General features: G+C 40.5%; 1 protein-coding gene across 1 annotated transcript in view; it reads left to right on the forward strand.

Annotated features, from left to right (window-relative positions):
- The window catches only part of LOC104621943 (fibroblast growth factor receptor 2-like), a gene marked incomplete at its 3' end in the record, with an annotated part of 67,093 nt that extends 51,612 nt beyond the window's left edge, over positions 1-15,481 (forward strand). The window contains 4 exon segments of the mRNA XM_010288578.1: positions 377-524; positions 4,418-4,614; positions 13,328-13,479; positions 15,427-15,481. Coding sequence (XP_010286880.1) covers positions 377-524; positions 4,418-4,614; positions 13,328-13,479; positions 15,427-15,481 — 552 coding nt within the window.
- Positions 15,482-15,774: the final 293 nt, after the last annotated feature.

Below are 15,774 nucleotides of genomic sequence, written 5' to 3' on the forward strand. Positions count from 1 at the left end.
TCCTGCTGGCAGGTGCTTTGAGCAAGCCTGACCAAGGAAACTCCAAAGTTTTCCGAGCTGGGTGGGACTGCCAAAACTCACCGTGCTGGTGGGCAGGACAGCCAGCTCTATACCATCTTGTTCCATGCAGCCGGTGTAACAGCCCAGATGCTTTTTTCCCTGATGACGCTGTTGTCTAACGTCTCTTGTGATGCTTCGTATTTAAAAAAACCCCAAGCAACAACAACAAACCCCAAACCCGCAATGTTTTGACACTGATACCTGTATGAAGTGGAAGGCGTATTCTTATGACGTGTTGGTGGTGGGACCGTAGACAGGTTGGTGTCCGTTTTGGGCAGCAGTGACATTGTTCTCCTGTGTTATTGGTCTATTCTAGCATTCGGGGATAAATAGTTCCAATGCTGAAGTGCTGACACTGTACAATGTGACAGAGGCGGACGCTGGAGAATATATTTGTAAGGTCTCCAATTATATAGGGGAGGCCAACCAGTCTGCCTGGCTCTCTGTTCTGCCAAGTATACAAGGTAACGATGTTTTTTAAAGCAAGCTGGATGTAGAAGCTGGAAAAAATGGTGCTTTGGGAGACTGCAGGCAGCTTGTAGGATGACTCTTTGGCCTTGTGGTATATGTGTAATCTTCCTTCGGTGATGCAACTGGTATTACACCAGCAGCCATGGAAAAATTCCCACAATCTTCTGTGTGTCCCGTAAGCACTGGTTTCTGATGCTGATCTTTATTCTCTCTTGTGTTTGGCGTCTTTGTGTCTGTGTGTTTACGTCCAGTTTTATTGTGAATTCTGCATACTTTGCAGTTCATATATATAATAACAATGTGTTTATGACCTAATTAGTGTATATTTTTATATATATATACATATGTGTGTGTATATATACGAAATGTTCACATAAGTACCCACTGAAGCATAAGTCAGGTGAGTTTAGTCACTTACAACTTCCCACATCACCTGCAGCTGTGCAGAGTGGGAGGGTTTTCCAGTTGTTATTCACCTGTATTTTAACTGGGTAATAACCCATTAATAGCAATAAAGAATGGCATCAACGTGACTACAACTTAAACTAAATTTCCTTTAAAATAGTCTGGTAAAAATGAGTTTATTCCCTCATCTTATGTTTCAGAGTAACATCTTTGAATGGAACAGAGACAAAAAGCAGCAAATTTCAAATTTCAAAAATCTCCATCTTAGAGACCTAGACACTGATTCCCTGCTGTGCCCATCTTGGGACAGCTGGAAAGTTTCAGGTCTAAGATTTACTCTTTTGTACGAATTTGGATAATCACTGGTACACTGATCCGTTTGGTACATAGTGACTTGGTAAAGCCAGAGATTTAGCAAGTCTGGAAGGAGACCAGGAAAAAACCTTCCAGCTTATTACTTTTTTTTTTTTTAAACCCTCTAAGATTTAGAAAAATACATTTTATTTCCATCTCCTGGTTTTTCAACCTTTGGGTCCAGTTTTTCTCCACATCTGAGCGCCACAACTGATCTTTTTTGAACAAGACCTGAGCTACCTTCTGTGCTTCTGAGCAAGCCACCAAATATTACCAGACTTCAGATTAAACTAAGATTTATCAACAGTGCACAACATACAGTATTGAAGTGTAGTGCAGTGGATAATGCAAAGACCATACAATGCTTAAGACAGCTACTAAGTTGCGTCTTTTGAAGCAGCAGTTGCCTCTTTTTTTTTTTTTAATCCTTTCAAAGTATATTTTTATAGTAAATTCTTTCCTCTGAAACAGGTAACTACATGTGAAGGAACCCGCATTCTGTCCTACTTTGTTTTCTCTTTGTTTTTCTTTCAACTTCCTTTTATTAACAAAAACGAAGAAAAAAAAAAAAGCTTTGTGGGTTAATTTTTCCATGTCATTTGATTGCATGCATGTTTAGGTGGTGAGTTTAGGTCTGGTGAAGGGTGTCAATTACTTTCTGAGGTGAGCTGGGACCTGTTGGTAAACGCCTTTTGGATGAGGGATTGTGGATGGGGAAGGAGCTTTGCATCTCTACACCTCTGCCTTTACAAAGTGCAAAGCCCCGTGGCTCCGTCTCCCTATCCACAAGAATTCTCTCAATGTCTAGCTTTTTCTCTTGCTTCCCTCTTGTTTTTTTTTTAGGCTGCCGGTGTTAACACCACGGACAAAGAAATTGAGGTTCTCTATATACGGAATGTAACTTTTGAGGATGCTGGGGAGTATACGTGCTTGGCGGGTAATTCTATTGGGATATCCTTTCACACTGCATGGTTGACAGTTCTGCCAGGTATACACTGCTCTCTTTCTGTGGTTTTTCCTCTTTATTTTTCCCCTTGTTGATTGCTGCAGAATTAGCACGGCTTCTGTCTCAGAAAGGGACTTTTACAATAACTTTTTTTGACCACAGCTGTCTCAAGCCAATTAAGTGTCTTGTGACATATTTGCCACTCCAGAAACCTAACAACAACAAAAAAGGGGGGAGAGCTGTTGCGCTTAATTGAAGTATTTTTACATTTGTTAAATGTTCATCAGAAATGCTAAGGAGCTGCATTTCCTTAGCATTTCAGTAAGATAACTGAAAATCAGCCCGTTAATCATTGTAAACTTTTTCAAGAGGGAAATTCAAAGTTTCATATGAAGCTTTGGGACTAATTTGGCCACAATCATGTACTGGTTTATCAAAATACCTCAGCTATTTCACGTACTTAAATTCACTTTTACCTATCGTCCAAATCTCTTACGGAAATTGTAGTTTTAATGCCAATGGATGGTGTACAGAAGCAGTGCCTTCCATATCTTGGGAATCGGCTCCGTGCATCTTTAAACATTTGCATGCTCTAAGAAAACAAGTAGTTGTTTGCTTTTACTGCAAAGCATGTCTTGCTGTTCTCGGGTTGATGATGTTTCTGTCCTTAAAAGAAACAAACATCAATGTGCATTATTGCCTGAAAATTGTTATCAGCTGTTAGAAGATGTAACTGTAGTTGGTTTTGAACACTAGTCAAATTTTCTCATTTATGACTGTTGGCAGCTGCCTTAGGAGTTCTTTCGAAAAAACGTGAACCACCTGAGGTTTGCTGGGTCATCTTGTGCTTACCACTTATTAATTGTTAATCCTGAGTAAAAGGCACAAAACCTGCATGTATGTGTTGCTGAGGTTCATATTGCAGGAGTGAAATGTTCCCACTTTTCTGCAGAAAATTTCTGACCCTTCACTAAAATACATTGAACAAGGCAACTTTATTACATCTCACTCTTACGTGAACACCGAGCCTGCGTGGTCTGTCACCAAGCAGGCAAAGCAGTACTTGGGTAAAGCTTGCTTCTGCTAGCAGTGTTTGCATTTTGCAAGTGCCTGAAGAGCGTTTTTTAACTGATTTTTCCTGAATGAAGTATTTTTATAAGCCTAGAATTCAGCTTGAATGTGCATCGCTTGCGGAGTGACCGCTGATTGCTGTGGAATGCTGTTTATCCGGGGGTTGAATCCCAGATAAGGGCTTAGGGACAGTGTTTGCACATATAACTGTCTTGAAGATAATTTCAGAATGGTTTCAATCAGAGTAACAGCTATGTGGAACCAGTCCCACTAAAATCTAATCTCATAGACTAGTAACCACTGATGAGGTTCCTTGAAATATTCAGTCCTCACGAAAGAGGACATATTAACGTATTGCTAGCAATTCAGCTTTCGCTTGCATTACGCTTTTTAATCTGACACTGGGCTCTTCAAAGGACTTCAGGGGAGTGAGGCACCCGGCATGAACCGCGGTCAGTTAAGCAGTTGGGCAGCCGGGTCCTCGAAACACTCTTGAAATCCCTAACCAGAATTTAGAAACATGATGAGGGACCGATTCATCCTGCCTTCCCTCTGTATTTTGAGATCCCAGTGAAAATTTGGATAAACAGGCAATGCAGACTCAAGCCCAAACATCTATTTGAGAATTTCGACACTTTAAAGCTAGCTAATTCATTATTTTATCTTTAGATGTGGCTTTATGCGGTTAAAAAGAATTACCCTACTTTTGAAGTCTGACTTGAGCAGCAAAATGAACCTGAGCCTAGTTTGAACACTTCAGGTTTTTTTCTTTTCCCCTAAAATTATGCTTGTTCATCCAATATTTCAATATCTGTATATCTGCCTACCTATCTAGGCAGACACATCTATATGTGTATATATGTATACACACATGCACAAGCTCACACTTAATGGAAAACTGAGAAGTCAAAGCAGCGATCTAGAAAGAGGAATTACTCTCAGATTGCAAGATGGCCTAAACATCCACAGTATTCTGTATGTCGCACGATCACTGTGAGAATTGCTGGTATTTTACCGTTTCGTGTTGTTCCATGCGCTGTACTGAACTGCGCTTGTGCCGTGTGCTAACTCTGTGGCGTGATTGTTCCCTCCTAAAAACTTCCGATCCAGCTCCCGAGAAAGAAAAAGAATATCCGACGTCTCCAGACTACCTGGAAATAGCGATTTACTGCATAGGGGTCTTCTTAATTGCCTGCATGGTGCTGACAGTCATCCTGTGCCGCATGAAGAACACCACCAAGAAGCCCGACTTCAGCAGCCAGCCCGCTGTCCATAAGCTGACAAAGCGAATCCCTCTGCGCAGACAGGTAACAGAAAGTAGATAAAGAGTTTAAAAAACTTTTACCAAACAACCTAAGCCAGCACATTCTTTTGATGAAAGCTTTGGAAAGGGGAATAAATAAGCGTTATACCAAATCGCAGTAGGGGTGGGATGTAATCTGGCATGGGAAGAAAGTACGTTGTAACACAGCAATGTGTGTCTCAGGGTAAGGAAATAGGGGCAGGGATGTCAGGAGAAATGTAAAAAAATGGAATATGTTCTGTATTAGCAGTCTAGAGATGGGAAAAAAAATGTATTTAAAGTATTTTGGGGCCTGATCCCACAGCTCATTGAAGTCGATGGAAAAAATTTTACTGACTTAATGGACTTTGGAACAGAATCCTATTTAATTGTGTATTTATAATGTTTCTAAGGTGACTATTATTGTAGTAACTAGGTACCAGATACAGAGAGGTATTTTTCAGGAAGAATTTTGAACACCGAAGTGGGGTGGAATTTCATAGCCAAGCATCCAGAAACCACCCCAAAATAGAAAAAAATTGTAATAAAGTAAAAATAGGGGAGATACTATATCAGATCTCGGACAGTTTCATGAAGAGGCTAATGCTTTTGAGTGAGGAACAAAAGCAAGCGTCAGATTTAAAATGCACATAGGAGCATCGCATGAAATATATTTTACAATTGCTTGTGGCTGGCACTGAGCATTTCTGGAGAGGGCAATACCATGAGCAACAAGCCAGTTGAACAAGTAGCAGGCCTTTGGCTTTGTCACAGGCCATCACTTGCCAAAACACCCTCCGTTCCCACATGCTATCCTCTCCTGAAGGACATGTTTCTTTTGAAGCTGGAGTTTAATATGTTGTGGGTTTTGGGTTGTGTTTTTTTTTTCTTCTTTTTTTCTTGCAGTAGGTCTTCAGGATAGTCCTCTAAAGCCACCAAATCCACCCCCAGGTTTCAGCTCTGAGAGGCTGGAGGGGTGTTGGCATCTGAGGCTTTTGGTTCACCTTGTTATTCAAAATAGGTACCATCTGCAGGGGCTGGATCCAGGCTCTGGTCAGGGCGTTTGGATCTGAGGGTTTGGTTTGGGTCCATCTGCACCATGAACAGGTTGTGCAGAATCTCTGCAGGTTGATCGCTGTCAGAGTAATGCATGTACCTTAAAAATAGCTCTTCAGTGCGGGTAAACATTTGAAATTTAGATGCATAATCACACAGAGTTAGGGTGCAGCTTGGTCTTAGGATTTTGAAGAGTATTACTTTTTTTCCGAACGCTTTTTTTCAGGATTCCTGAATGTCCTTGGTTAGAAATAGAGCAGTAGTGCTTTAGCCATCTTCCTCTGAAGTGTAGTATTTCACAAAATCTTGAGGTGGGGGACATCAGCGTTGCCCGATGTGAAAAATGTTTAGTTTGTTTTATGAGCAAAAATGTTAATTCTTAGTTTTTTTTACTTTCTTTGCCACCTTTTTTTTTGTGGGTTGTTTTGTGGTTGTTGTTTTGTGGGTGTGTTGGTTGGTTGTGGGTTTTTTTGTAATTTTATGATTTTACTTATTTGCTTGAAAATCACTGGGAGGAAGAGGGACTTTTTGCCTCTTAGTACATCAGAAAATGATGAGAGGCTCTCAGCTCAATTCACACATCTCTGTGGCTAAAAAAATTTGCGTAGCTTTCTGGACTACTGAAAAGAAAGCTTTTCAAATGTTGTGTACTTAACCAGAGAGAGATACATATTGTCTGCTTAGATTAAAGACATTTGCTAGATTTCTGCCTGAATATAAAAGCATCATAATGACTCAAGAGATAAGTTGACGGCATAAAAAATACCTAGGGTTTGGTGTGAGCTCGGTTGTTTCAGTTGGAAATGGTTCCTCGGGGAGAGAGTGTTATTTCATTGCGTGTGACAGCAGTGCCAACCACTGCCCTCAGTTTACTTATTTATCATAAAATGATGCAATATGGACCTTCTCCAAAGCTATTGTTTTCACAGAGGGGAAAAATGTCTGTCTTGCAACATGCTTGTCAGATCAGATTTTATCGGTTTATTTTGGTTTTCTAGATTTTCTTAGCAAGAACAGCATTTTGCTTTTGAAAGTGGGAATAATTTTTTGAAAAACAGTTTTGTTTAAAGTGCGAATCTTATTTCAACCTCTAAGCAAAAATTCCACTACTCTCAATTCTTCCAGGTACTTTTTTTATTAACAGGGGTTCCTCATTGAAGTGCTCTCTGCTTTCATGAAACTTCATAGAGGAAAATACAACTACTATAAGTGTTAAAAGAAATCTATATTTCTGTTTTGATGATTTCACTGGGCATTTCACTAACTTTTTGTATTAGCATGTAAAGGCAGGATGAGATGAGAAGTCCCTGAACACTGGCTTATCAACAGTGAAGATGCCTTAAATTCTCAGTTAGCAGTCTTCTTCGTCTCTTAAGGCTGCAGCATCTGTTTAGTTTCTTCATCTTTTAAAGCTGGTTTTTGATTTCAGAATTGTTGTTGCAAATCGGGAATTAAAAAATAATTCAGGAGGTTTTTTATTTAATGGGTGTGAACTTCTGGATTATTCAACTGGGTTTGTTTTGTTCTACCGCCAGGCTTACTTTTTTTTTGTTTCAGTTTATTTGTATTTCAGAGGATCGTATCACTAAACCTCTCTTTATCTGTTATCACAGGCAAAGGTGCAGAAGGTTCTCCCTTGGCTTTGTGCTGTGCTGTGTGTCAGGGGGAATAGAGAAAGCGGCCGTGTTGATGAGAGGATGGGGGAGAGCGAGCAGGGGAGATGCTTGTGGCAGGTAGATTGTGTGCGCTGGGCAGAGATCCGGGACTGGGTGATGGGATGTGTTGGAATTCCAGAGAAGTGAGGCCATAGATAGGAGAATTCTTGATATTGTTTTTGAAACTCTCTGCTGCTGGGCCAAGCTCCCTAAGGATCTGGATATGAAAATAATCCTGGTTCACGAAGAGGCATTTGCATGGCTGCGATGCCATCTTGTCTAAGTGGGATAAGAGTCTTGCTGAGTAACATATGGTTTGGTTTGCAACACTGCATTCTCCTACACTATTTAGTCTGAGCTACTACAGGATTTTATCATTCCCCACATGCAGGCATTTTTTTCCTGCCAAAATGTGGTTCTTTTCACTTTCATAGGAAGGGTCATGATGAAGTCAGGAATTATCAGTTCCCTCCCCCTACAGCTCAGCCTCACTAGGATCTGGTACTTTGTTTTTTGAAATAGAAGTTGCTTGCAGGGAAGTCCAGCAAGCAGTTCCTCTTCTGTACGTAAAAGCAGAGCGCTGCAGTGCTGTTGGGATTAGCCATGTTCGGCGTGGAGGTACTGGTTCGCAAGGGAGAGGGAGAATTGTTTGTGGGATTGAACATCACAAGCCGATACGCAGCATAGGCTTTAGGTGACAGGTTCACTGAACCAAAAGGTAAAGAGCAGCCTTCAATAAGACATACGTCTATTTTTGTGGAACTTTTTTCCTTTTAACAAATAAATTGTAGTTAAAACAGACAAGGAGACGGTGCTGCTCTAGTGGTTATAGAAGGTCCCATCTCTTGTGACTTGCCCAAAGTCAAGTACAAGTATTTGTCATTGCTAGAGCATTTCATCACTGCTATCACAGTTAATCTGTCAAGTTTGGACCCCCTCAACTTAGGTGTATATATGTGCCTTAAACAGGGAGGAATCATTTCTTATGCTTAGTATTTTAAATACATTCCCATCAGTTTACATCTACCTTGGTTGCTGATTCTAATCCTTCATAAAGACACAGTGAACACATTTGTGATGAGCAAAGACCGATTGGTTTAAAGTAAGACTTAAGCTCACCAAAAAAAAAAAAAAAGATAATTGAAAATGATGATGGCAGCTGGAACCTGGGGAAAAAAAGTAATCTGGAAGAAGTAAAGTAACATAGTATTTCATGCTGTATTGAACTGTAAAAATATAATTTGTTTTAAGGAATAGACTCTGAAATACAAAGAATAATACACAACTGTTGGTAGGATATATTGCAAGGAATTTACCTTAATACCTATTTTAGCTTCTTGCTTTATTCTCTGTATAGAAACCATTGACTTGCCTAGTAGTACTCATTTGTCTTTTTTTTTTGTTACATAAGTGTTTCAAAACGAGTGCTTTTCATGAAGGGGTGGTGTGTGTTTTTCAAGTGTCAGTACTTAGCATTGGGAATCCTCAGTTTCATGTGGATTTATACCTTTTATTTTCCTAGATCCAGTCACTCAGATGGACTGTTTCTACCAACAGCCAATAGCATTACTTTCTAATTATGTTTATATACATATATGCATATGACTTCAAATGAACTTTTATAGCCTTCAAAAAAACTGACAATTACAGGAAATCACTGCATGGCTGCTAAAATCTCACAGCGTGAGTGCCAGAACTGACAGATCTAGGCTTCAGGACATGGTATAAATCGTTCAGTGGAGGAAAATACCCTTCATAATCAATTACAGACAATTACACACTGCTCTGCAGCTGATTTTGCTACATGGCATTTAAAGATTCCAGCACAGATTTGTTTTTCTTAAGTGCTCCACTGCTTAGAAATGCTTGTAAAGCATTATCTTGGAGCTGATTAAATACAGCGTGTTGACCGAAGGAAAAATATCTTGTTAAAATGGGGATATAACAATGTATTGGTGTGTGAGGTTTGGACAAGGTGGACTTTTCCCCTGAAATGCAGATATGGAGCTAAAGATCTGTCTGAGTCTGACACTTTTCTTGGTTCCGGCCTCCTGGAAGCAGAGAGGAAGCGCACAAAGAGTATTTTATGGTGGAGGTCTACCTGCCTGTTAACGTTTACCACAGTAGCCCTTTCAGTGTTCTGCTCGAGTCAAGCTGACTTCTGCCTTCTGTGCTTTAATTAAACACTCAAAATACCTACTTAGTGTAGCATCATCGCTTAAAACAAGTGTCACCAACACAGTGAGTAGACCTAGTAATTCACCTACATTAGGTGCCCTTCCTTGCCTCTCTGCCCTGGCTCTGCTTTGTTCCTTTATCTCTGAGAAGCACATGAGCTGGGTGATTGCCCATGAAGTTCATGCCTTTTGACTAGGTGTCCAGCTGCTGCTTCTCTGCACCTGGTGGACCTCAAAGTGGCCCTGGACTCTGTATATTGGCCATGTGCAATTGCAATCTTGCTGCAAAAACTTAGTATGACTTCTGTTATGCCTTTGTACCTTGCATCTTTGCATAACAGAAAGCAGAAAGAGGAGCACTCACATACTTCAAACCAACAAGAAAGCAACTCCTCACCCTGAGGACCGGTGAACCCATGTGGGCTTCATGACAGGAGTGTCACTGGTTCCTGAACCTGCCTGGTGAGGGATTGGAGAGTAGTGCTGTGGGTTGAAAAAGGGAAAGTAGCAAGCTGGAAAAAGGCTTTCCGTATGCTGTTACCTAAATGTATACATGTAGATTAAAGTTGACCAAGTCTACTGACCTTGGAGTAGGTAAGATTGTCCTCATTGTGTTATAGTGCACTCTAAGGCAATAAAAAAAAGATGCTTAAGGGATGAGTTCAAAGGTTAATTCTTTACTATTGCAGAAAAGGTGAAAGGCCATTTTGAAACAGAAGATCTCCTCCAACTGCAGGCCAGCCTGGGTTGGCTTCATCTTTTCTTGGAGCAGATCTTTATAGCCCTTGAGCTCCTGTAACTCCTTGTACTACTCCAGTTAATCAATCAGAAGAATATTCCCTGGGAGTGCAGTCCATTTTTCTTCTCCCAGACGCTGAGTAGTGCAGTGCCTCTGGATTTCTCATCATTCCTATCTACATTAATGCACTTTGGTTACCTAAAGCACCTCTGGCCAATCTTGCAGTTATTGTGTGAAGTAAACATGTGCAATTGTGTTAAAAGGGAAATTGGCAGAGTCTTTCATCTGTTTTTTCTGTACATTATTACTATTTAACTTCTGTGTTTAAAATGCATCACCAGAGTATTTCAAGTTACGTTTATAGGTTTCAACCATGCTAAGACTGCTGAATTGTGAGTATAAGGAATTGTAAGTATAAGTATCTAGGGAAAAGAAGAAACTCTGGCAGAGATCTGAACAGTGTCTAATACAAGTATTGTGTTCATGAAAGGAATAAGACCCCAGAACACTTTGGGCCATTTCTGATAGATAAAGGATATAATCTAAATTTTGCAGCTTCACTTCTGTGCCTTCCTGATGTCCCATGAAAACAAAGGCTCTTATTACAAAGAAGGGCAATGCTAATGAATAAAGAAAAATCAAGACTTGAAAAAAGATCTTGGTAGAATGACTAGAGAATCGTGTCTGGATTTTGGAAATATGGAGGAAGTGGTCAGAAAGTATTAGTAAGTTTGTGGTGAGAGATGAAAAAAAACTGAAAACCAGAAATAACAGAAAGATGAAATTCAGGGAAAGTCGTGGGGGACGGAGAAGTTGCCACATTGTTCATGGAGATTTGCACATTTCTTAGTGCTGAGCTGCTTCATTTCGTGAAGCATCATTTTTAAACCATAATGAAATAATGAAAATGAGCAAAAAAATAAGCAAAAGTCTAATTCCAGCCCTGGTTCTTGCGCTTGTTTGCCATGCAGCTTCCAGCAGGTGTGCTGTCCTCTGTAGACTGGGTATGGCAGCATCTCTCTTGAAGGACTCTGTTCAGTATTCACTTACTGATTTATTTGGAGCTACATAGTCTGCCTTAATAGTGGTTTTCTGTTTGGATCCCAAGCGGGCATCATATTTATTATCCTAGAGGAATGTGCCAGGTACTTATATTTGCCAAAAGTAAATACTAACATTAATGATGGTGGGATGAATGAGGGAGAAAGCGGTCCACCTTTCTTTTTTGAATGGTAGCCTTATTTGAGCAGTTATACTCTTTTGCTCCGTAGACACCACCTCTTGCATGCAGAAGCTGGAGCTTCTGATACCAAGAAAGGTCTGTCAGCTGCAAAACTGGTTACCAAGGTTAATTTTTTGATAGCAGTCCGTAACGCTTTCTTCCTTATGAAAACTCTTTCTAGTCGTAATCTCTGGTCTTAACAAATGTGTCAAGAAGCCAACACCATTTGATGAGAGGGGTTTGAGGATGTTGACCAGCAAAAAGACCTCTCAAACAAAACAGGTGGTCACAGTCATGATGAGAAATTTGTTTGAGAGCTGTAGCCTTGTTTTGTCAAAAAAAATTGTGTAAGAGCATGACTTGCAAAAAGCTTTTCAGACTGGTTCTGAGGAGCTTGAGTAATTCTGTGGGCTTGAGACACTGTAATTGTTAATTGGACTTGAAATAAGGGAGCACTAAGTTGTGCTGGTCAGGTGTCATAAAGACAAGAGGATTTTTGTGTTCATATCACCGTGTCACTGATTTGCACTTTAATGCTATTAGGATCTGTTTGCTTGTAATTGCTTTTTTTAAATCTAGTTACAAGACCTGTGGAACAAAATTGTAGCCTGGTGACATTTTACATAAGCAAACCTGGTGTCAAAGTTGACTCCAGGTGATGAGGATGAAGGTCGAGAGTGGTAATTATTCTGATGCTCTAGGCTTCCAGCTTGGGCAGGGTCCTGTCGATGCTGGCCGAGAAGCACCTCCCGCTGCCTGATGTACCAGCGATGGCATTGTGACACAACCTCCATCCAGCCTTGGTTTGGACCACCACATTTGGACTTGGCCAAGTCTGTCATGGGCTGAAGAGAGAAGGAGGATTCACACTTAAAGGAGGGGACAGAGTGGCAATACAAGCATTTTTGTTTTGTGTTCGTATTCACTTGAAACCCTGAGGTCAGCAGACAGCAGGCTGCTGCTTGCAGGTTTGAGGGACAAGCCTTATGGAAGATACACCAGTCATACCAAGAGAAGTTTTGTTACATGGATGGAACAGCTACCTCCTTTTTCAATGCGATTATCCTTAAGTACCTTTGATGCCCTAAGGAAAATGTATTGTTCTTGAGGCCAATGAGAAATCATAGTCCAAAGTGAATTACATTTCAAAGCATTGGACATTAAATTATTTTTATGGGCTCTTCTCCACATTGTCTGCAGAATCTTTAATTAAGAATGTAGTTAACTAAAAACTTAAATATCCCCCTATTATGTAATAGCTTTTTTATGCTTTTGATATTGAATGCTTAGAAAGTATGTGAGAGAATCCAGCATTTGCTACACAGTAATATGCATATGATCTTGATCATCAGTGCTGATGAGAAGTATGGGAGCCTTTGCAAAAATAGCATTTTTCAATTAAAAATTGAATATGTCAAGGTAGTGGTAATACCTAAAAACCAGTAAATTGTGTGCTGATTTGGGAAAAGAAATGGTGACATGGACAACTAGAAGCAGGTGGAAGACAAGAGCTTATTGGTAACCTCTGCTCGCAGTATAATCCGCCCAATTAGGTATCTGAGGGTGGTGATATACATACTCAGTTGATTATAAAAATATTAATTTGATAAACAAAAAGAGGGAAAGTATATTTAATTTATCTTCTGAGTGAATATATTTAAAACTTACATGTTTTTTGTCCTATGAGACAGATTTGGTAGCAGAGTCAGTATTGTGATTATAAGGGAGGGCAAATTTGTGAAACAAGACCATAGATTCAGCCACCTTCTAATACCTCACCGTTCTGAGCTGGCTTGGTTATCAGGTATTGCTGTTGTTCAGATATTGGGTCAGGATTACATCTCTGCCTTTTTTGTCTTTTCTTTTTGCCTCTTGTATTGCAACAACAGGTGTCAGCCGACTCGAGCTCCTCCATGAACTCCAACACACCTCTGGTGAGGATAACTACTCGCCTCTCCTCTACTGCTGATGCCCCCATGCTGGCAGGAGTCTCGGAATATGAATTGCCTGAAGACCCCAAATGGGAGTTTCCAAGAGATAAGTACGTAGCCTGTTTCTCCTAACTCTACCTACACGTGTCTGGAAAACATGACACAGTACGACAGGAAACATTTTTCCCAACGTCTTCCAGGGTTTCTTTAGTTTAAATGAAAATCTCAATTAGCTGAACCTTCTCTGAAGATGAAGATCCAATTCACTTAAATTAGTCTTTTTTTTTAAATTGAAGCAGAATTTTTCTCTGCCTGTTGTTCTGACTTACATTTCAGCAGGGTATCTGAAAATAACTCCTCTGTTACAAAAGCAGTGACTCTGAAATGTTCTTTCAAAATGTATGTGATTTAGACTAGGAGAAATGTCCATATAAAAGCATCGTTGAAGGGCAGCTGAGTTTTCCCCAAGCAATACCGCTGTACATTAAACCACGTTTCTTAGTTGAAATATTAAACTTAATTTTTTAGTATTGATAAAATAGGTAATAAAATATCATGTAGGAGATAGACAAAGTCTAGAATATGGTATTAGACAACCTTTTCTTTCTGTCACGACCTTCTGGGTAGGATTCTGTGTTGATTTTGTATTAGCCTGTATTAATGGAGATGATGGTTTTCAATTTAGTGGGACATTTTGCATATTGTGTACATATATGTACAACTTCGGTGGCTTAAAAGTATTAGGTTTCAAGCAGAGCATACTGAATCTTGATGTATGCAAATTCATGTGGCTACACAATATTTTCTTCAAAGTCTGTTGACTAACATGCAAAATGAGCTGCTGAATAATCTAATTAAAGCTGTAACCATATTTCTTAATATAAAAGAGACATGTAGAAGAGAGATAATATTAACACGGGTAGAACCATGCTTATATATTAAAGTTAGTAGTAACTTGAAGTCTTTAGGTGGCTTTGAGAATATAACACCTTTTATCATGAACAGTTCTCTTTCAAAGTTCAGCGTTGTAACTTTTGGATAGAAGGGCTGCAATTTTGAACTTTCTGACAACTGTTCTGGAAATTATTTTAATGATGTAGCTAAAATCTAGTGCAAAATGCTGTAATTGCCACCTGCAGTATTCTAGTCAACAGTGGGGGCCTGTATATATGTGCTTCTGTCAGCCCATACCCTGGGGGATACACTAAATGCGGAAAATTTTAGAGTGCTAAACATTTAAAACCAGCATTCAGCACAAATGTAGGTGGAGCAGATTTGCAATGAAAGGAGGCTATTTAGAGGCAGTTTATTAGGTTGGGGGGCAGGAGGCACACAATGAGGGGTTTGTTACTTTGGTCCTAGCAGGGCAATAGCACATAAATTAACCAGTTTCCAATGCAAATGTTTGTTCTCTGCCAAGATCCTAAATTCAATTTTAGTTCTGGAGAAAATGCAGGATGACCTCAGCGTAGCATATGCTGCCCTTCAGTCTTTGCACCTTTTTAAACTCGCGTTTGCTTCAGAAACCAGTCCAAAACAGCCTGAGGAATTCTCACCGAGGCAAAGACCGCGTTTGACAAGGAGTCTGCGGGCCGCCCTCGGGAGGAACCTGCTCTCACTGCTGTCTTGTGCCTGAGCAGATAAGCGGGTTTTTCAAACCACTTAGCCCTGGTCTAACACTCTTCTGTTGATGGTGTGACAACCTCTCCCTGTATTTCACAGGGGAAGACAGAAGTCCCAGCTTTTAAGACCGAGTCCCTTCGTATATCCTACCTGTGAATCCCGCTTTTGATCATGGAAATCCAAGACTTAAGAATTTGGTTATGAAAATGCCTATCTAAATCTGGCCCCTACACAGGATAATGTTAGCAGCCATCAAACCCACTGAGCACCCTCCCTGATCTCTGCCGTGGCACTGCTTCTGGAGTTAGCTTGTAATTTCTGCGAGCTATGGAGCCTGAGCGTGGCCCTTAAGCACTTACCCTGGAACCAAAAATATTTGGCCCAGAGGCTTTGAAGTTCAGTTTTTTTTATTTTATCTCTTTATCCTCTTGAAGTTGGGATCGACATCCCCGTGTCTGTCTGTTACAGCTGAGGAGGTTTTGCGAGCAGGTATGTGCTCCACAAAACGCATCGTGCATAGCCCAGTTCACGACGGCTCTTTTTAAAAGGCTTCGTGCGTCGGTGCGGTGACTCCAGTTGAGTTAGTTTCCCCCAGTCTCTGCTTCCCGCACTCCGCGCAGAGCCCGGGCGCTGCAGAGAGGAGGCATCTTCCCTTACCCTCACAGGTGACGTTTGTGGCAGCAAAGAGCCCGCAGCCAAGACATGGCCTCGTGCTAGACCCAGCTGCGGGTAAATACAGCGTCCCGTCTCACCCCATAAGGGATCAAAGCACTGGGGGAGTG

This window comes from Phaethon lepturus, unplaced genomic scaffold, assembly GCF_000687285.1.
Source record: "Phaethon lepturus isolate BGI_N335 unplaced genomic scaffold, ASM68728v1 scaffold11776, whole genome shotgun sequence".
NCBI classification, from domain to species: domain Eukaryota; kingdom Metazoa; phylum Chordata; class Aves; order Phaethontiformes; family Phaethontidae; genus Phaethon; species Phaethon lepturus.